This window comes from Sinocyclocheilus anshuiensis, unplaced genomic scaffold (genome assembly GCF_001515605.1).
Source record: "Sinocyclocheilus anshuiensis isolate Anshui unplaced genomic scaffold, SAMN03320099.WGS_v1.1 scaffold35, whole genome shotgun sequence".
In the NCBI taxonomy this organism is placed as follows: Eukaryota; Metazoa; Chordata; class Actinopteri; order Cypriniformes; family Cyprinidae; genus Sinocyclocheilus; species Sinocyclocheilus anshuiensis.
Window position 1 is genome coordinate 917,128 of NW_015552558.1, and position 21,961 is coordinate 939,088.

The 21,961-nt window shown below is 36.8% G+C and overlaps 1 protein-coding gene across 3 annotated transcripts in view; it reads right to left on the bottom strand.

Annotated features, from left to right (window-relative positions):
- bmp6 (bone morphogenetic protein 6) overlaps positions 1 to 16,228 on the bottom strand; it is a 44,371-nt gene extending 28,143 nt beyond the window's left edge. For all 3 annotated transcript variants that reach the window (XM_016455305.1, XM_016455304.1, XM_016455303.1), the window contains exon 1: positions 15,212 to 16,228. In XM_016455305.1, coding sequence (XP_016310791.1) covers positions 15,212 to 15,581 — 370 coding nt within the window. In that variant the 5' untranslated portion in view covers positions 15,582 to 16,228. The remainder of the gene's footprint in view (positions 1 to 15,211) is intronic.
- Positions 16,229 to 21,961: the final 5,733 nt, after the last annotated feature.

The window sequence follows — 21,961 nt, forward strand, 5'->3', positions numbered from 1 at the left end:
GTAAAAAGACAGTATAAGTCATTATAATCCATAATTATGTCCCCACTGGATGCAACAAATGCCTCGTTTATAATGGGTTTTCATGTTTTTGAATCATCGCTCTGGTCTGACAGGGCATCATCACAGTATAGTAGGCACGTAACATTTCCGTCTCACGCTTGAGGTATTCGGCCAACCACAACGCACTGGATAGCTGGCCAATCACAGCACACCTTGCTTTTTTAGAACAATGAGCTTTGTAAAAATCGACGCGTTTCAGAAAGGCAGGGCATAAAGGAGAAACAATAATGTACAGTATGTGGAAAATAATGTGTTTTTTTAACCTTAAACCACATAAACACATTTCATTACACCAAATACACAAAATAATGTTCTTTTTAGCAGCATCATATGACCCCTTTAAAATCGATTTGTTAATATAAACTATACTGATAGAAATACAGGTGTTAAGCAACATGATCACTTGAATATTGCTTAATTATATTTAATTATGCTGATATCAACCAATGTAATGGTTTGCACAGGGAATTCTGACAATGACCCGTTCTCCCTGTGATTCAAACATTTTATAAAAGCAATTTTGACAATAATTTTTTAAAAATTTTAAATGTAACGTTTTCTACAGTGTATACAATATTGTATATGTAGACTTGCAATGTATATAAGTATCCGCTTTATACATGTAGTACTTTGGTGCAAAACAAGTTACTACCAACAAGTTTCTGTTAAGTATTAAGGCATAATTTATATCTAAAGCTTTTTAATTATTCTGCCCAATCCAAAATCAAGTCACCACAAACTTGTGAGAAAAAATGTAGACCATACACAAAGCCTGCAATTATTTCTTGCATCTCTGCAGCACATGAAACATTGAGAACTAGATGATTTGAAAGCTGTCTCCTTCAGTTTAACCAATAAAAATGTGCTGTGAAGCCAGGCATGTGAAAAATCCATCTGTGTTTATGTAATTATCTTCAGAATCCCCGTTCACATTCTCTTCCCCCACAATCTAATTGTTCCAGCTTCTGTAATGAAAAGCTACTCGCTTGTCATCTGTACGACTGCACTTGTTTTTGATGCTCTTAAAAACGTAAATGATGTTTTATAACAATCACCAAAACTCCTTTAACCAAACATCCTATAACCCTGGGGTTATGAAAGCTTGCTCTAGAACAGAGTTCACACTGCATTGTGGTTTCACAGGAATATAGAATTAAAAAGTGCAAGGTGTTTAGCAATAGACAACCTATCACAAACTGACTCAGTGCTTGTCTCTGATGAATTAAGTATTTATAAGGTCTTCTGAGAGAAATTGAAATTAAAAGTAAAAAATTGTAAAGGTAAAAATGTGATGGTGAATGCTCTTTTGTGTTTTCCCTTCATTTTTCGGTCTTTTGTTTTTGCTGTATGTTTTGGGACGAATTAAGTCCACCAATACAGGTTTATGTGGTGTCATTTCCATAGAAGGACAAGCAGGCAGACTTATAGCCTTTTACCATTTAGAGATCATGTGTGAACAGAAGTTGTTAGAAATGCCAGTAAATCAGTTCTGGCAGTATGTTGGCATGGGAAGCTGTAACATTTCCAACATAGGCTCACTGGAAAAACGTGCCCCATTTTTTGCAAAACTCCAAAACACACACCTAAACATATAATTCACTGCAGTTTCCAACTGAAATTAACACAAGAGGCAGTAAAATGCCATCAACTTTAAGTCTTTTTCATACAAATTATGATTACAGGAGCAGATTATTAATTTTTGATTACCAATTAACTTATTTTTACACAGTTCCTTGCGCAATATATACTATGCAATGACCTCAAAACACTTTTACGTTAGAGCATGATTTTTAAACGAATACCTTTTCACATTTGCATCACATAACAAACTTTATATGTATGGTTATGAAATAAACTTGCTCTGTAGCTCACCTGGTACAGCACTGCATTTGAACAAGTGCCGAGTCACAATGCTTAATAAAAGAGTTTAAAGACTTACAAAAGCAAGCTACATGGTATAGTTGCTTCAGTAAATGTATTCTTTATTTATTTGCTGTAATGATGATCTTGTATGCAATTCTTAAAGCTATTTATCAGTGGATTCAATCTCACAAAACCGATAAAGCAACTGATTAGGGGAAAATGCTTGAATATCTGGGGAGGACCTTTGTAAAAATGATTATCAGTTTATCTCTACCTCTAACCACCAGTCGAGAGCTGTAGTTCTCACCACACGACTTTTGCGATGATTTTTGTGAATGTTCAATGAAACTATGGATATCTTTATTAAGAGAATTACATGATGAAAAAATGGAGATCAATAGTTGTATTGCCATCCATCACATTTTTTTTTTTGTCCTTATCTTGAGCAGAATAGGCTACAGTAGAAATTGTAACAATGCCAATATTTTAGATACCAGAGACATTTCACAATTCTTGATGCCAATTTTGATTCCACAACAAAAAGTAATATAACCCATTTCAGGGACTAACACTAGGTTAATAAAATTCCAATAGTCCAGTCGTAAATTGGTCACTGCATGTGGATAAAAGACCGGGGTTCATGGGGTTTTGTATTCAGGAAGCTGGGAGATGGCAGGGGTTTGACACAGCATTCCCTGGGTATTTCCTACAACCATGATCTAAGTCTCTGACCCACGCAAAGCATCAAAGGCACAACTACAGGAGTCAGAGCTCTGAGCAGAGGTCAGAAAGAGGAGCAATAGTTTACGGCAGACCACAGATGACATGGTCATAAAGATCCATCGTTTGGTGTGAACAGTAGGAAAGAGATCATGCTCTTTTAACTGTAGTTATACAATGTTACAAACTTACTAGATTTTATGTTAAAGACAATCATGATATTACATTATAAGAATCCTCATGATGAATTACATAACGTTGCAGTAAGTGGTTTATGAAGGAACATAAAGCATTGTAAAAATACATTGTATCTCATGTTCCATGCATATACAAAATATATGTTAAATTGGAATCCATTAACTGATAATAGTTAAGATCATTAAGCGTCTCTTTGGAATACTGGATTCTGATTGGTCAGTGGTATAACTGACTGTTGTCCCAAGCAAGACATTTCCTGCATAGCTGTGTTAGTTTCATGTCTCCCAAATCACTTCACACTCTCTTTATTCTCACATAATTAAATAATTTACACTCAAATCAATATTTCATGTCCATTTATTATTATTATTTTTTATTATTTGGAAAGTTGCCTTGTAATATTTTCTCTGCTTCACATCAGGGACCGTCAGGTTTATTTTGCATTAAATCACCCTGTCAGTTTTATTTTGTGGTACTGACCTTTAGGAAAATGTATTTTTATAGTTTTATGTTGGACCAAATTTTCATTGGACTGATCTGACATTTCAGACGAGAAGAAATGAAATCTGTCTGCATTGCTCTGTATTTGCAAGATACTTACAGAATAGCAGTAATTTGTGATAATTGTGACTGTTAAAAGATCTCTGATGTCTTTCAATCTCTTCATCTCTGTAGCCAGCACCAACTATCTGAAGCAAATCATCTCCATGGTGAATGGCCACAGTCAGATAGCCATACCTGCGTGTCAGTAGCAGAATTATACTGAGCAGAGAGGAATTTTGTGCGTGTATGTGTGTGTGTGTGTGTGTATTCATCAGTTCAGGCACAAAGTCAGGTTAACTTGCTTTGTGTAGGAGAATGTGTACTTTAGGTTCTGCATATGTGTAGTGAAACAGACGAACAGACATTGCCTTTAACAGGCGTAAAACAAATCCATTTTCACTTGAGTGTCGACACAAGCCAACGACCTGTCAACAAATATTATAATGTCTTTTTTGTATAAGGAGGAAATTCCATAAAATGGAGGAAATGGTCTGGAAAATAAACATTCCCATTCTTTCCTTCTTTTCGGCATATAGAAACATTAATAAAGGCATAATCCATGAGAACAGCTGACAAAACATTTTCGGATAGACTAATGGTACTTTGTGCTTTGGCAACCTCACAAAGGAGATATGCGAACAGTATTACTAGAGCGCAGACCTCAACACTCACAGCCGAAAAATGACACAATAAAGACGCTTGGACTTATTTTCTTAGAGACAAATATGTTATCCAAAACATAAACAACCTCTGTCTAATTTTGAGTTTCAGAAAACTAAGCCACTCTTTTTTAAGAGAATTACATAACAATGAAAAATTGGTCGCCAATAGTGGTATTGCCATCCATCACTCTTTTTTTCTTATCTTGAGCAGAATAGACTAAAGTAGACAAATTCAGTACAGTGTTATTCTTTGCTAAAATATGGTTGTTACAATACCAAAATTTTAGAGAGCAGCTACATTTCTCAATTCTTGATGCCAAATTTGATTCCACAGTGAAAAGTAATAAAAGGCGTTCTAGTGTAAGTAAAAAAGTCAAACAATTATTTAGCTGTTTTTAACTGCTTACAGTACGTATGTGAATGCTCACTAGTGTTCACGACACTGCTCGACAGCATTTTTGATTGTTTAGGTGCACATTGAGTCTTATTATATGAGGAGATACCAACCTCTGTGGCTCTAATATTGGAGAATGGGCAACAATGGCAACTTGCATCATACCTGTGCCTCGTAAATCAATCACATTATAGCCTTAATGTCAATTAATCACATTTGGAGTTGTACAGCCATTAATCACTGTTTGCAGACCATAAAAATGAAGAAGTTGTGCTGTAAACTGAATATCAACTGTCACAAAATTACCCATTCATGACTTCTCTAGTAAATCAACCATTTTTGTTGTAATGTTTAATGGAAACATTTTTTGAAGGATGAATTGAAGGGTGCCAGTTTATTAATTAGTAATTTCCTCACAATTTAGAGTACTGAAGGCCCTCCGTCACTTTCATCCATTACACATTACATTTTATATTTTGTTTATTTATTTACTGATATCCTTAGAGGCTAGGCTAGCTCTGTTATAACTTTCCTTGTGCATGTTCCACTCTGTCTCAGAGCTTGCTCACAGAAATTCCACGTCAGAGTGTGTGCGAATACTGTATCGAGTTCTTTTTCACAGCTTTCAAAGGAATAGTTTACCCAAAATGAAAAATCTGTCATCATTTGCTCACCCTCAACTGATGAACACAAAAGAACATATTTTGAAGAATGTGGGTAACCAAACAGTTGTTGGTCCCCATTGACTTCCATAGTATAGTATAGTAATACGGCAGCAATCCATTCTGACAAGCCCAGTCTTCTCTGACTGGTATAGGTGCATCTCAATAAATTAGAATGTCATGGAAAAGTTCATTTATTTCAGTAATTCAACTCAAATTGTGAAACTCGTGTATTAAATAAATTCAATGCACACACTATGGTAACTATGGTGTTGGTATTGGAAGTCCATGCAATGTTTTTGGCCCTTGCAGCCAATCATCTACTTGACATAAGAAAATCCCTTAGCCAACTGACCCTTCACTGGGAGTTTGACTGACAGGCAATCTGACCAATCATAAAGCCAAATCTGACATTTTGTCCAACAAATAAACCAGACAGGAGAGTAGATTAATGCTGGTGGACTTGAACTTGAAAAATTGTGTATTGACATCTTTCTGCAGTTGAAACCAGATACCTTTTGATGTTCATTCATGTTTAATTCATGCTATAACTGGTAAAGAGGAAGAGATGATCAGTTCATGTGCCACTTGAACTGAAGCGCTACCGTGATCTGCCACAAAACAATATTTATTGTTTGAATTTCTTTAAAAAATGACATAATTTGAAAGCTGAGACTTCGTTTCATACCAAAAGTAACCCACTCTCTTTTGTCTGGCTACCTACACAAACTGCATGTTATGACATTCACTTTAACTTACAAACTGGTGCAAACCAGTTTGAACAGTATAGGAAAAAAATTCAACAAATGGAAATTTTCCACCGGTGGTATAGCTCCCACCCCAAATTGAAAGATTAGGGTTAGGGGTTTGAAACCTTACGGGACCAATTCTGGCCATTGAGGCACCCCAAGGTGGTGTTTTTTTCCATCGCGTATGGTGTCGGAATGGCAAATTTAGTACCTATTTGGTCTTGATATACCACTGGTGTTTGTTTCGAGGCATTGTGTGTGGTGTCTCCTACAACTGTGGCTACCTGTGTGTCTATGTCTGTGTGAGCATGCCAGGCAGAGAGACCTGTTAGAGCCATCGGTGTGTGCTGTAGCAGGTGTGTGTGAGCTCAGGGCTGGCTAGAGAGACAGATTTAGAGGAGGAAGTCTGTGTCAGACAGCAGAGATGGATCTCCCCTAAGGGATCTGATAAATAAGGAAAAAATATATTTGAAAAAGGAAACGCAGCTGTTTCCAAAGGAGAAGTCAAAATATTGGTGGCTTGCATTCCATAGCAGCAAGTACAACAGCCAAAGTCTTTCTCTCTCTTTGACTGTGTGTATTCTCTGACATCCCCTTCTTCCTCCTGGAAACTCCCGGTAGGACATGTTGTAAGTATAAATGCTAACCAATCCCAAACTCGATACCAGTCCAACATCTTGTACATATTGTAAATAAGATTAGCTCTAATGCTTAATTTCCCGCCAGCCTCAATAGACGTGTGTGTATATATTTGTATGTTTTTCAAGGTTAGCACATTCAGCTTAAGTTTTTTTGCACTTTGTCTGATTGTTATTAAAAGTTAAAACAATGTAACCTCTTTAGATGACTGATTCAGCACACCACGAGACACTTCATTGTGCTACTGACCATTAAATGAACACACATTCATTGCTGCCTGAAGAAAACAGTGGAGCCATAAATCTAGAGAGCTCACACATTTCCTATTCACTCATGGAGGGCACTGGGTGGCATTCCGCCATGGGTGGAGAGAGTGTGCATACAATATAAGTGAGGGATCGGTTTCTTCCAGAATTGGGTTGATGTGTTTAGAAACAGAGGAACTAAATCATTTTCATGACATTAAGTTATTTTAATAGTTCTTGAACGTCTGCATTCTTCCACTGATGTGGATGGAACACCTTTATAATATATGTAACAGACCAGTGGTGTGCAGTGGTGTTCTGGAATGAGGAGGCAAAGTCCTCACTGTTTCTTTGTTGTTACTATTGCCAAGAACATCATTGTCAAATGAAAATTGTGGCATCCTTGTGATTCTGATATACATTATACTCACCAATTATCAAAGTTCTTTCTATGAAAAAAAAAAATTCTTACAATCTTACTACAGTTGTATTGACAACATACATTATAAAATATAATTACATCTGGGTAACAGATGCATTACAGCTACAATTGGCATCAAGCTACAAATGACACCTTATGACATTAATACTATACTTATACTCAAAACTCACTGTAAACAGCCATTGACTGTTTGTAATACCTTCAAATTGCAATCTAATGCAGATTTTGGTCATGTAACGAAGCACAAATATGTTATTTTAAGTATTTTAATTACTACACCTGCTTAGCATTTTACATAAACATCCTTTATTATTGTAAAATTACCCCACATAACATTAAAATCACATACAAATCACATGCTATCATAATCATATCAGCTTCAAATGAAAGAAGGGAAGTGTGAGTGCAAGAAGCCAAGCGTGAATTCCAGTGCAACACTTTGTTTTTAACAGCGAAGGAGTGTGAGGAAAGATGGAGCAGAAAGTTTCATTTATTAGTAGCATTTATTATTTGACAACTGATTTATGATAGAATGTTAAATGACATATATAATGTTATAAAGAATGATACTAGGGTAATTTAATCATTTAAGCATTTAAAAGGATTTAAGAGAATAAGAATAAGAAAAAGAGAAACATTTCTACATCTAAAATTTATTATAAACACATCCATTTGAACTATTTGCAAATAATATTTTAAAATATGCATACATTCAATCTTACTTGCATGCCTAATATGCCAAAAATGGCTCTGTCAATGATTCTTGTCTACAAATTACATCAATATTTTTTTTATCAAATTTTGTAAAAAAAAATAAATAAATACATTTTTATGTGATGGGCATGTTTATGATAAATTTTAGACATTTATATTTATTTTTCTTATTATTTTTTATCTTCTTAGTTGCCTTAATTTTTAAATCACCCTGACTAATATTCTATTTCATAACATTGTATGGTAACAAATGCTGCATACCTGTTGGTCTAAACCCAGTGGTGGTGGCTTAACTGTGACCTCGCCTAGGGGTCAAAAGTTAACCCAAGAGGATTGGCAGGGAGGTCACGCTCTGCTGTCCACCCAGCTCTAACTTTGTGCATGAGCGTTTCACTTTCAAGCACAGACTTGGTTCAAGCCTTGGCTTTAAGAGTGTTTGACGTCAGGCCATCAGCACGCTAAAGAGAAAAATACCACACTTAGCTTAAAAGAATAAGCAGGGGGTGGTGGTGTGGTCCCTTTTTTATTCTGTGGGTAATTACTCAGATGTTGACGTGAGACTTCTAAGTGGCTACATGGATGTGATCCATCCAACAAGTGATTTATCATGTAATCAGATGTTGGGTTTGTGGTATCTTCTCACATCGGTTTAACAAACGCCTTCTTATCTGACGAATTCACAGCCCAGAGGCAACTGCACGGCAAGTTTTATTGTCCTGAGATCCTTATTTATTCCTTATTCAATATGATCCCTGATAACACGAGATACTTCAGTTAAAGAGAGCAGCTACCTGCAGAGAACGGCACATTCCTGAGAACTGATCGCAGGAACCGGCGGCCATGGGGGCATGTCTGACGGCTATGGCGTGAGATGCAGAGATAGCATCGGGACTTCACAGCTAAGACTGAAGCTAAGAGGACATCTCTTTCCCTGAAAGAAGCTTATCTCCTGACCTCACAATCATCAACTTCAGCGTGTCTGTTTAACTGAGATTAAAACTCACATTCCTTGTCAGATAATCAGTGTCCAAAAATGTTCTGGCCTTAGGCTAAAAGAGAAGAACAACAAAAGCCATTTTGTTCATTAAAACAAAAAAATGCAACAAAACTAATTTCTGAATGTAAGAAAGGACCATGTGTACAAAGGCACAGAAAAATGCAGTTTAAACACAAGTATTGCAACTTCACCTTTCTTCGCCTGCACACATAAAACTGCTTAAAGTTACCCTGAAATCAAAAGGGACCATATTTACTTTATCAATACACATTCCCACATTTTATCAGGATGTTTTTTTTTTTGTTTTTTTTTGAGTCACCACTTTTTAATTCACGAGTGTTAAAATCAAGTACTGTCCTTCATTATTTTGTTATTCATGAATAAAGAAATATTATATTTTCTCAAAAATACATCACATTACAGAGGTAACATAGCACAAAATGGACCTCCTTCTCTTTGTGTACGGATGTGACACAACCATGTATGGATGAATTACACAAAATCTGACCTGACATTATTATAAATACACCTGCATAGTGATTGAACGTGTCTAATTAGGATGACCACCTGTTACTTATAAAGTGTTGTACCTCAGTTCACGTAATTTATGCCTGACGAAGACCTGATGGTCGAAACGTTGCAATAAATGATTCTTATGGAGCAGTTATATCAGTGTGCGGACAATACGTTTGTATTTTTGCTATTATTATAAATGTACCATTGGAGCAATTCAAGGAGAGATCTGAAATCTGATTTTTGTATGCATTTACTTAATAATATAATTTTTTGGCTTAATTTGTGATTTTTAACAAAACAAAAAATATATATAAATATATGCAGCTTTAAAGTCAACAATGTAATGCGGTAATACTTGTGTGAAAATGTATGAATCCTGTGAATCAGGATATTCCAAAAAAAAAAAAAAAAAAAACAGAGAGGGACTTGATCTATGGCGAAGTGACTGGATGGTGGTGGTCTCTATATGACAGAAAGAATGTTTTCAAAGGCAGAGCAAGTTATTTCATTCTGATGGTTGGAATAACATACATTGTGCACGAGGACCAGGTACTTGCATTGAGAAGTGTCAAATTCATGATGACTTGAAATGATGGCTAATCTGATAATGCTCTCAGCTAACATTTTTTAGTCACTTTGGATGAAAGCTGCTGCTAAATGACTAATTGCAAATGTGCTAATAAAAGTTCAGTGCTGCAGTTCCATTTTACACATTTTACCACATTATATCAATCCAGAATTCAGCCAAATTGTCTCCAAAATGAGTGCAAAAATGTCTGCAGATTTCATCTGTGCCTGGCCATTAGTCTCATTTGCTGCGTGTTTTCAACAGTTCTTATCAGTCTGCTGAGTCACCCTTGAGAAAATCCCTTTCCTTCTTTACGAAGCTAAAGCATAACTCAAATTCCTTCCTTAATTTCCATGTTAACGCCCGCATGCAGACTAGAAGTGATACAACCCTCCTGTGTCTGTGATCCACAGGCGGTCTTTCAGAAGAGGTCATCCATGTTGTGCATAACCAGCCAACATCAGACAATTCATTGATTGAGTGCGGTCAACTAATTATTTGATAAAATGTGGGTTTAGGAACACATTGTGGTGCAAAACAAACAGCTCAGCCCTGATTTGGAGCTCAGCACACTGAAAGACATTATTAAGAGCGGAAGAACGAAATGAAAGCGCATTGTGAAATACAAGATTCATATAGTTATAAGAAGCAAGGATTGTCTAGACACTAGACCTTATTAAGTTCCTGAGAAACCCCCTAAAACTCAGTGTGTGGGTCATTTGTACTATTTTACAGGCCTAAAGCGAAGCTTACCTGTGCTCTCTTGGGTGGTTGTTGACTTTACTAAGTGGGAAAATGACAGCTGGGCTCTAGTTAAGACGTGTGCTGTGGAAAAGAATGAGTTTAAAAATGCGTATATGTTTGTATGAGACAGTTACAGGGGGAAATGTGAGTGAGCACAAAAGATCCAGGTGTAAAAAGGCAATGATGGACCAAAGGAGAGAAAACAGGAATGCTTTTTCCCCATGGATTTTTCCTGGATTACTGGAAGATCCCCCCTTATCCAGAAAAAAAGACAAATACACAATATTACCAGTGCAAACAAGTGATGGGAGTTTCCTCAAAATTCTCTGTGCCAAGAAAAGCTTAGGGCATCCTCAACCCTTCTATAAACAGAACAAGACTGGTCAGGAAGAATTGGGAGAATTAGGAACATCAAAAACGCTGAATGTTCCTGAATCTGTCACAAAGATCACTCAAACTCAAATCCGTCAAACTCAGAGTTCGGCTCAAGTGAACATCTGCATGTAGCATGCTTGCATTTTTATGGCGTGACATCAGGGTATAATTTAGTTTTTCTGGAGACATGGGGACCAGAAATAAATAAATAATAATAAAGAGAAGTACCCTTATTTTGATGTGATTATAATTTTACCTAATGTTATTTGGCATTACATTTAAGGTTAATATACACTGAACAAAATTATAAATGCAACACTTTTGTTTTTGCCCCCATTTTTCATGAGCTGAACTCAAAGATCTAAGACTTTTTCTATGTACACAAAAGGCCTATTTCTCTCAAATATTGTTCACAAATCTGTCTAAATCTGTGTTAGTGAGCACTTCTCCTTTGCCGAGATAATCCATCCACCTCACAGGTGTGGCATATCAAGATGCTGATTAGACAGCATGATTATTGCACAGGTGTGCCTTAGGCTGGCCACAATAAAAGGCCACTCTAAAATGTGCAGTTTTACTGTATTGGGGGGTCCGGGGGCGTCCGAAAACCAGTCAGTATCTGGTGTGACCACCATTTGCCTCACGCAGTGCAACACATCTCCTTCGCATAGAGTTGATCAGGTTGTTGATTGTGGCCTGTGGAATGTTGGTCCACTCCTCTTCATTGCCTGTGCGAAGTTGCTGGATATTGGCAGGAACTGGAACATACGCCGATCCAGAGCATCCCAAACATGCTCAATGGGTGACATGTCTGTACTAAACTGCAACTTCATCATTATAAATCTGTAATCACAAATAAGCACATTTAACAATGTAATGTTGTAATATTATATAATAGTGTATATAATAGTGTAGTAATATAATAGTATTTCCATACTAAGTACTAACTAGCTTGATTAATGAACCTTATTTCCAAAGCTTCTAAAAGGGCAAAAAGCATCATATTTAAAAGCCTGCATGGCTCATGTGTAAGAATTATATTTGATATATATATGTATATTTGAGCCCGGTCTCATGAAAATGCGTATAAATAGTACGCCAAATAAAAACGAAAACTCGTTGTATTGATACGCAAAAATGGACTTTGGCGTGTATATGATACGCATGTGCTTGGCGTGCATATAATACGCCGTTTTCGCGTGCATATGATACGAAATTTGTTGGCGTGCATATGATACGCAGTTTTCGCGTACATATGATAGGCATCTACCCCACAACCCTAAGCGTTTGGTCTCATTCTGTATTGCGTATCTTGTCAGTGTTTGCGCTTGCTTGGCCATTTGTTGTGGAAAAAATAAGGAAAGTGTGTCCAGCTGAATTAATTTAGTATTTTGTTAGACGGGTATAAAAAAGCTTAGTTTACCGTGACAGCGGTCGCGGCAGTCGTCGCGTGTGGGCCTCCTCGTGTGAAGACCGAAGAGTGTAAAGACCATCGACTCTACCGTGCGACTCCACCGGGCAGGGACACCGGCAAAGGATAAGTATCGCTTTTTATTTCTCCTCTTTCCTACGGCAAGACGTGCATCCAAATGAGAGAGAGACCGCGAAGCTAGACGTTTCTTCTTATATTAACTAACGTACTCTACGATTAGCTCAGTGAATAATAACAAAAAAAACACAGACCCGGCTAGAACAAGCGGAGTGATGCAAAATTGTGAAAGGGCATTCCTGTAGCGATACCAGTACAATATCTACATATATGTAGTTGTTTTTTTGGTGTTTGGCTTAGTGTTATGTTAGAATCATTATTATACTCTTAGTCTTATACCTTTTGTTCTTTAATATTTTGAAATGTTTTTAGCTTTATTTTTTGTTTTTTATTTAGATGTTAAGTTTTGAAATTTTGTTGTATGCGTTTGTCATTTTTATTTAATTTCTTTATTTTTAAAATGTGTATAAGTAGTATTTATAAAGTTTTAGCTTTTATTTTTGGATCTGTTTTTAGTTGTTTTAATACTACAATTGATTGCTTCTGTTGTCCTCATTTGTAAGTCGCTTTGGATAAAAGTGTCTGCTAAATGACTAAATAAATAAATAAAATAAATAAATAATAATAATACCAGTGTTGTTTCTCTTTAGGGCGGAAATCCTGACTACTTATGAAGCCACACCATAAAAAGGAAATTTGTACTACGGTTCCTACAGTCATAAGATGATTCACATAGGATACATTGACTATCCAAATGTCTGTGAGAAGAAGCCTGGCTATTTCTGGATGTGATACAACACTGGTCAGTCTCTGTATGCCAATATGCTTCCTTTTTCTCCTACATTTGGAGCTTAGTCATAGGTGTTCTAGACGGATGACTGTCGTAAATTACCATGAAGAATCACCACTTGAATCATATCACATAAAACAAGTTATAGGTTATGACTTCCCTTACCAGAGTCTAGAACAAAACCATATTAACATACTAGTGCAAAATGATCTGTCCTGTCCTCAGATTTCCAATAACTTTGACTGAAATGAGTCACTGAAACACACTGCTAATGTAAAAGCCACTTCAAGCCTGTCTCAAGTAACAAACTGCTGGTCAGTTGATATGAAATGCTGCTTACTTCCAAGCAGAGCCCGATAACATGTGTCCATCAACTGACTGCAGAAAACCGCTACCAGATCAAGAAAGACCACATTTATTGTCTTATAAAACAGACTGACAGTGACAAATGAGCTTTGAAATAAACCCAGCCAACAACTAGAATGTCGCAACTCACACAAAAGCATCTCTGGCAACTGACCCAACAACTGGCCCATAGCTACAGTGAGCAGAGCCAGAAGAGTTTGTATTGTTATAATTAACTTAATTGGGCAACTCCTGGCCCCTGTAGAGGGAAGTTCACATAAACAAGTGAATCTTGGACACGAATACTCCCTCCATTAATGAGGTCTGTGTTTACTGAAGCAAACCACACAGAATCCCTGAGCATAAACAGACCCGTGGTTTGACACTGTGCTCAGGGTCACTATGAGCTTGATAGATGTCAGTTAAAAAAAAGTGTTGAAGGGCGATATCCAATAAAACCTTGCAAAAAAAAATCTACTGAGCAGCACCATCATTCATCTGGTACCGATGAATATACGATGGTACTCCAAGGTATTTAATTACCACAATAAATTAGCAAAATACAATTAATATTTTTTTCTTAGTGAGCTCAACAGTCCTTGACAATACAGTGTGCACTCCAGTGAAAGTTTTTTTTTCTACAGTAGACATTGCCACAGAATTTTTTTTTTTTAAACAAAATCAAACATTATCACTCCAAGCAGCATAAAAATAATAAACATTTTGGAACGATAGCCTGCACATTTAAGCTATTGAAATTAATATGGGGAATGTATTTTTTATAAGAATAAGATTCATTATAATAAATATTAATGTATTTGCATGCAAAAGTTTTACAAACGCAAAGGCCACAAAAACGTCACACTTAAAAATGTAAAATATAAAAGTATCATAAAATTTTTTCTAAAAAGAGCACCTTCAAAATGTTTGTTCAGCTATAAAATTATAGTCAAAGCAAATATCCTGCATGCTCAAAATAAAAAACTTAAAAAGAGTATTTGTTCACTAAAGTCACACACATGCCTGAATGTCATCACACTAGATAACAAAGTTTTCTGAGCCATTTTGAATGGCTTTTAGAACACTATTTTTCAGTGGATGCATGGAGTCAGTTCTCCTCAAGTTCACACAGGTGTTAGATGTCTTAACAGAGAAAACACAGGTGTAGATCACCACAGTAACTATGAACATAGAAGTGCCTGAATACTAGCCTATATTTTCATTTATTAAACAATAGCCTATACAATATCTATACGTTTTTGTTCAATTAAAAAGTGTGCTTGTGCTATCTTTTTTAATTGAATAAAACATGACACCTCAACAGAACTCATAAATCAAGCAGTTAAATGATTCAAACATTATTTAAATTCTTAATAAATTGTTGATCGATTAGCTATTATTGTTTTATATTAAAGACCCGTATGGATACTGAGATGGCATCGTATTTATCAAAATGGATACAAGAGTGAAAAAGGAAATGTAAACGTTGATCTTACCTAAATTGACAAAACTCATGACCATGTCCGCATCATGCAGGAACTCTGTGTCATGAGGTGAAACTAAAGCGGGTCGTGTGGTGGTGAACAGTGATCTGTACTGATCCACGTCGCTCTTCTCTTCAGTGGACATACTGTTGTACAGATCCAGCATGAAGAGGGGTGCTGAATTATATTTCAGATGCGGTCTGGGTCTGTGGTTCAGTCCCAGTATGGACAGAATCTCTTTCTGCATCTCTCTCTTCTCCTGAGTCCGCAACCTCCGATGCATGAAGTTGGGCTGAAGCTCAGATCCGTCCAGTACAGAACTGCTAGCTGCCAAATAAAAGCTCCACAAGAAGCCCAGCAGAGCAAACCAGACTCTTGTCATCTTTACATCCAGTCTGTGATGACGATGATGAGGGTGTATTCACTTCTAAATATAAAATCACTTGGAAGCCAATGTTTTTCCCTCTTCTCTTCTGCTTCAAGCCATATAGGATCTTACAGCTATAGGTTCTTCAATGGTTCTTAGGTTCAGCAAAGAACCCTTTTCTTATGAAGGACCATTTTGCTTGTATGGTTCGTGATTACATTATGGGGTCTTCAGATCTGTGCTGGTTTCTGGGTTCTTTACAGCACTAGTGCATAGATGGTTTTCTGAAGGAATATAAAGTTATTGAATATGTTATTCTATGGCATCAGGCTGTAAAGCCCCTTTGAGCTGTAACGGTCAACGATGTAAAACAGTATTATCCTGTGCAAAACAAATGCAGCTGTCCAGGTTGTTTTTCAATTCGCAAAATCTCCATCAATTCTTCGGCGTGATGCTTCGCTCCGGACAGAAGACAGCTGGAAACTTCTGTGTGTCCCATCAAATGTGAAGTTACTGTTAAGTGTGGTGAATAATTCACAACGATGAATAAAGAAAAAGTTATCCGTCACTTTTCCAATAAATGATTTCCTTACGAGCTATATATCTTCTTCGTTCAGTTCTTTGATTTGATTGATCCCTACAGACTGTATTTGTAGAGTGGACAGCGCGTCTGTCTCGGAGGCTTTTAAATAACGGAGTTGAAGCAGGTAGACGCGTCTCGAGCCCGCCCCAGTGTGCACGTCCAGAGGTGGAGCTTTAGAAGACAGTTTTAACATCCTCAAACTCGTCTTTGCGTAGGCTACACGTCTACGTGTCTTCTTTGTCAATGTAGATGACAATTTCAGCTGTCAGGTGTCTACAGTTTGCCTACGAGCGACGCGACGCGGCCGTATTCAACTTCTAATAGCGCGTCGATGACAATGCCATGTAGGCAGCTTCATTCGTCGTTGAACAATAGCGTTGTAGTTTTGTCGCGCAGTCGAAAAAGGGTTAAAATGGTACTTAGTTTAACGCCGTTTTAAAATTGGCTAGATAAGACAAGACGCAAGCCAAGTACCAAAAACGTAAGTTACAGCAGAACGCGTACTATGTAAACTAACTTCTGTAGTGTACATGCACTGATTATAATATTGTTAGTTGGTTTTATTATAGGCTAACAAAAAGCGTTCTAGTTGTGTTGCTTTAGGCTAAGTGTCGATGTAAACAATGGTATGCTGGCCAGTAAACTCATTTGACCGATATTTGCTCGTGAAAGGATACCATAAAGGCTTGTAGGTAGCCTAATTTTCCGAGTGATTAAAGTTACTTCTTTCTATAAATGTCACCACAAAATGTAATCGAGGCATTTTATGGCCAAAGCATGACCCCTAACGACACAGAAAATAACCGCAAGAGGCTGAGGAAAACAAACAGGACCAAACAGTACAGTTTAATGGTGTTAGCTACCATTCATTCATTCATTAATTTACTTATTATTTATGGCACCGTTGTAGGGCTAATTGTGTTGTACATGTACTATGATAATACCTTGTTTTTGGACATAATATAATATTCCTTGAAGTGCCTTAAGCTCTGGAATTTCATGGTACATACAGTAATCAATCAATATAAAACATTATGATTCAAAAAATGTACCATGATACCACTATGTGTATACATTTTTGTAAAGGTAAATATAGGCTATTTTTAATTTGGGGGGGTGCATATTTGACAGGTCACTAGAACCTGTATACTGAACTTGATTATTGTTTTATCTTGTGTAAAATCTTGATCACCCATCTTAGGTATTTTTAAAGGAGTTCTCTGATGTTTGAGATTACAGACATCAGACAGATAGACAGAAAACTGATGCTTGCGGTCAGGGTCAGGTGCAACGCTTTAAAGATGAGACACTCACTGAACTTACTATAATAAGAGTGATAACTCAGATGTTTATGTTATGGAGACTGATTTCAGAAAACACACACAAATTCACACACTATGTTGTGTCTGGTGAGATTCAGATTGATAAAATGGCTGTTAGTTGTTATCTCTTAAGTGGCTAATCTTATCTAGCGGGGCAGAAAAGCATGCATCAAAGCGACACAAACCAATCCCAGCCACCCCCTTCCCTTCCCTTCATCAGTCCAATCACTGATAGCCCATCACTCACACACACACACACACACACACACACACACACAGAGAGAGAGAGACATACTGGTTTCCATGCTTTATGGGGACATTCCTTAGACATAATGATTTTTATACTGTAAAAAAAAATGCAAACTGCATTTTCTATTCCCTTACCCTAGCCTACCCCTCACACAAAACTTTCTGCATTTTTAGATTTTCAAAAAAAAAACTGTACAACTGTCCCCACAAGAAGTGATACCAGTAAGTTTTGACCTTGTGGGGACATTTGGTCCCCATAATGTGGGAAATACCAGGTACACACACACATACACACATTTGTGCATTTAAATTGAAAAAAAAAAAAAATGCTTAAAGAGCAACACATCATGCCGCGATCGAAAGAAATTCAAAAACAAATGAGAAACAAAATAGTTGACATGTATCAGTCTGGAAAGTGTTATAAAGCCATTTCTAAGGCTTTGGGACTCCAGCGAACCATGGTCAGAGCCATTATCCACAAATGGAGAAGACTTGGAACAGTGGTGAACCTTCCCTGGAGTGGCTGACCTACCGAAATTACTCCAAGAGCGCAACGACGACTCATCCAGGAGGTCATAAAAGAACCCAGAACAACATCTAAAGAAATGCAGGCTTCACTTGCCTCAATTAAGGTCAGTGTTCATGATCAGGGCCGGATTTATGCATAGGCATTCTAGGCACGTGCCTATGCTTGCTCGTCCAGGGGGGGCCCAAACAAAAAGAAGAGATATATAATATTTTTGTTATACTATGGAATATCTACAACAGTAAAAGAACCAAAAACCCCAGAAGACATTGGGCAAATAAATATAACAAACAATAGGGTAAAATGACAAACTATTTCCACGTCTTCAACCTTTTTTATGTATGGAAATCACGCTTTCTTTCTCCTGTTCTCTCTCAGACACAATACAGTACAGACATGCACTCGCGCACACACGCGTAGATGCGGACAGAAACTTGTTGTCAGAGCTGCGGCTGCCCCGGGAATTTATCAATAAAATAGTTTCGCAGTAGCGAGGTTCTTGAAGCAGTTCAACTTAAAGATTCGCTATTAGTAGACGCTGCTGCTGAATACTGCTGAGAGAGCACAGAAGTATTCACACGCACTTAATCTCTCTCTCCCTCTCTTTCGCTCTCTCTCTCTCTCTAATAACTGCGTTAGACTGCATTAATAACTGCGTTAGCCTGCATATCAATGGCTCAAGCCTCTGTTATTAGCTCTAAAATGACGTTTTGGAATTTGCAACGGAAGGTTTGGGATGAGGTGCTTAAAAAATTAGCTAGTTCAACACACACGAGATTTCAGGACAGAAACATGTCAAATGTCTTGAAACAAATCATCTGAATAATTGATGTGTGATTGTGACTCCAGGCCGTTCAAATTATTAGAGAAATAATGCACTCCCGAAGTTATGTGGCCACGTCGCTGCACCTATTAATGGAATGATCTTTCTCAGTTCTCAAACAAATGTAACGAATCATCCACTGAAGGCGAGTTGAAGCGAGAACCCAAGTGCAGTTTATTTACAAGTGATCCAAACATCCAAACGATAATCCGAGACTTGACATGAACAGACTTGACTAGAACAGACTTGACTTGACTTGACATGAACAGACTTGATTAGAACAGACTTGACTTGGCATGGACAGGACTCACCAACAGCAGAGTTACAACATCAATACACGACAAGGGCACAATGGGAACATGAAGCTACTTATAGGAAACAAGAGGGTCACATGACAAGAACAAACCAATGGGAAACAAGACACATGACTAAGACAACCAATCAGAACATGACACAATGAACAGGGGAACTAATGGCATGAATACATGAGGGCAAGGGAAGCATGACACAAACAGGGACCATGAAACAATTACAAAATAAAAGACATGGAAAACATGAACATGAAACAACCCCCAAAACACCACATTACAACAAATTAAGAACTACATTTGATTTTTATTGACTGAACGCAAACGATTATTGCGATAGAAAACACTGTAACGGTTTCCACTGATTAAGAAATATTTTTGTTCGCTTGGGTGGTAATATTAGGCCTATTATATTAATAGGGAAAGGGGGCCCAAACCAAAGTGGTTATGTGTCCATGTCGCCGCACCTATTAATGAAATGAAATGCAATTAGTTTGAATTCTCAAACAAATTAAGAACCTACATTAAATTTTTATTGACTGAACGCAAACGCTTATTGCGATAGAAAACACTGTAACGGTTTCCACTGATTAAGAAATATTTTTGTTCGCTTGGGTGGTAATATTAGGCCTATTATATTAATAGGGAAAGGGGGCCCAAAAATTTGTTTTGCCTATGTCACGAAAAGAGGTAAATCCGGCCCTGTTCATGATTCAACAATAATAAAGAGACTGGACAAAAATGGCAAAAAGTTCCAAGGCAAAAGCCACTGCTGACCAAAAAGAACACAAAGGATCTGGCATAAAACCAACACAGCATTTCATAAAAAGGACATCATACCAACAGTCAAACGTGGTGGTGGTAGTGTGATGGTCTGGGGTGTAATGACTCAAAAAAAAAAAAAATGAAGGATTTGGAGTGGCCAAATCAAAGTCCGGACTTAAATCCGATTGTGATGCTGTGGCATGATCTTAAACAGTCCATTCATGCTCAAAAACCCTCCAATGTGGCTGAATTAAAACAATTCTGCAAAGAAGAGTGGGTCAAAATTCCTCCACAGCGATGTGAAAGACTCATTGCCAGTTATTGCAAACGTTTGATTGCAGTTGTTGCTGCAAAGGGTGGAAAACCAGTTATTAGATGTAGGGGGGCAATTACTTTTTCACGTAGTGCCAGGCAGGTTTGGACAGCTTTTTTTCCTTAATAAATTAAATTATCATTTCAAAACAGCATTTTGTATTTACTCGGGTTATCTTTGTGTAATATTAAAATTTGTTTGATGATCTGAATCTTTTAAGTGTGACAAATATGCAAAAAATTAAATAAAAAAACAGGAATGGGGCAAAAACCTTTTCACTGCACTGTATATATATATATATATATATATATAGCATTTTTCACTGTATATCTGGGTAATATTGATTTGCCTTTTTTAGGCAAAAGTAGTTCATGTGATTTGTACACTACATTCTAAATCTTCTAAAATAATACGATATGACAGATATAAATACTATATAAACAAATTAAAATGTTGAAATAAATAAATGAATAATAATTCTGGATTCAATATAATTTAGGTTTATGGTAAGGTGCTTACAAGTAAGGTGAATAGGGCCAATCAGAAAACCTTAAAATACTTACCGTTTTAGTAATATAGGCACAAGACATAAACAATATGCTTGTTATTGTTGAGTGTGACAGTGTGAAAAAAAAGAGATTTTCTGTACAAATTTAATTTATATAAACTTTTAAAACTTTGTTGCCACATAATGAATGTAAAACCCTAGAGTGTGTAAAATTGACAAGAACAACATATGCTTCTATTGTAAGTGTCTTTTTTCACAAATTATTTTTTTGATAATCAACATAACGCCGCAAATGTTGTTGTTTTAACTTTTAACGTTTCAAATTAATCTAGATTATTTCTTTACATTTTGGATCAATATGAACTGTCCTTTTGTGGAAAAGCTATTTAGATATTTTTTAAGACTCTTTACAGAAAGAAAAAAAAAATACCATAGAGGTTTGGAGGAACATGAAGGTAAAAAAATATATAACAGAATTTTCATTCTTGAGTCAACTAGACTCTGAAGACAGAAAAAATCTTAAGCAGTGAAAGGAAACAGACAGCGACAAGATAAGTGGGTTAAGTGAGATAAAAGCTGAGCATTCCTCTGTAAATGTATTTCAATTGATAGCTGAAAGTGTTAAACACACACTTGCACACAGCCATAAGACAAAATGTGTGTACAGCATGCCATTTCACCAATTATGATATTCCATTGGACCATCTGTAAAAGCAAGATGCTAATGTAGTTGTTTGTTTTCATGGTAACTTTAAAATACATGGCTGTAACAGGTTGACTTAAAATGATCAAAAAAATGGCACAATCATTTCAGGGGGTCCGATCACAGAAAGGATGAGAGTAAAGAGCATCATTAAGGAATGCAAAAGTGCAGCATTCATGTTTGAACTCTTCTTGAATTCTTCAAGGGTCAGTTGCTAGTTGGCTGTCAGTAGCATGATGAATGACCTGTGCGTGATTCTGTGTGGGGTCAGTTAACATACTAACTTTCCTGTCAT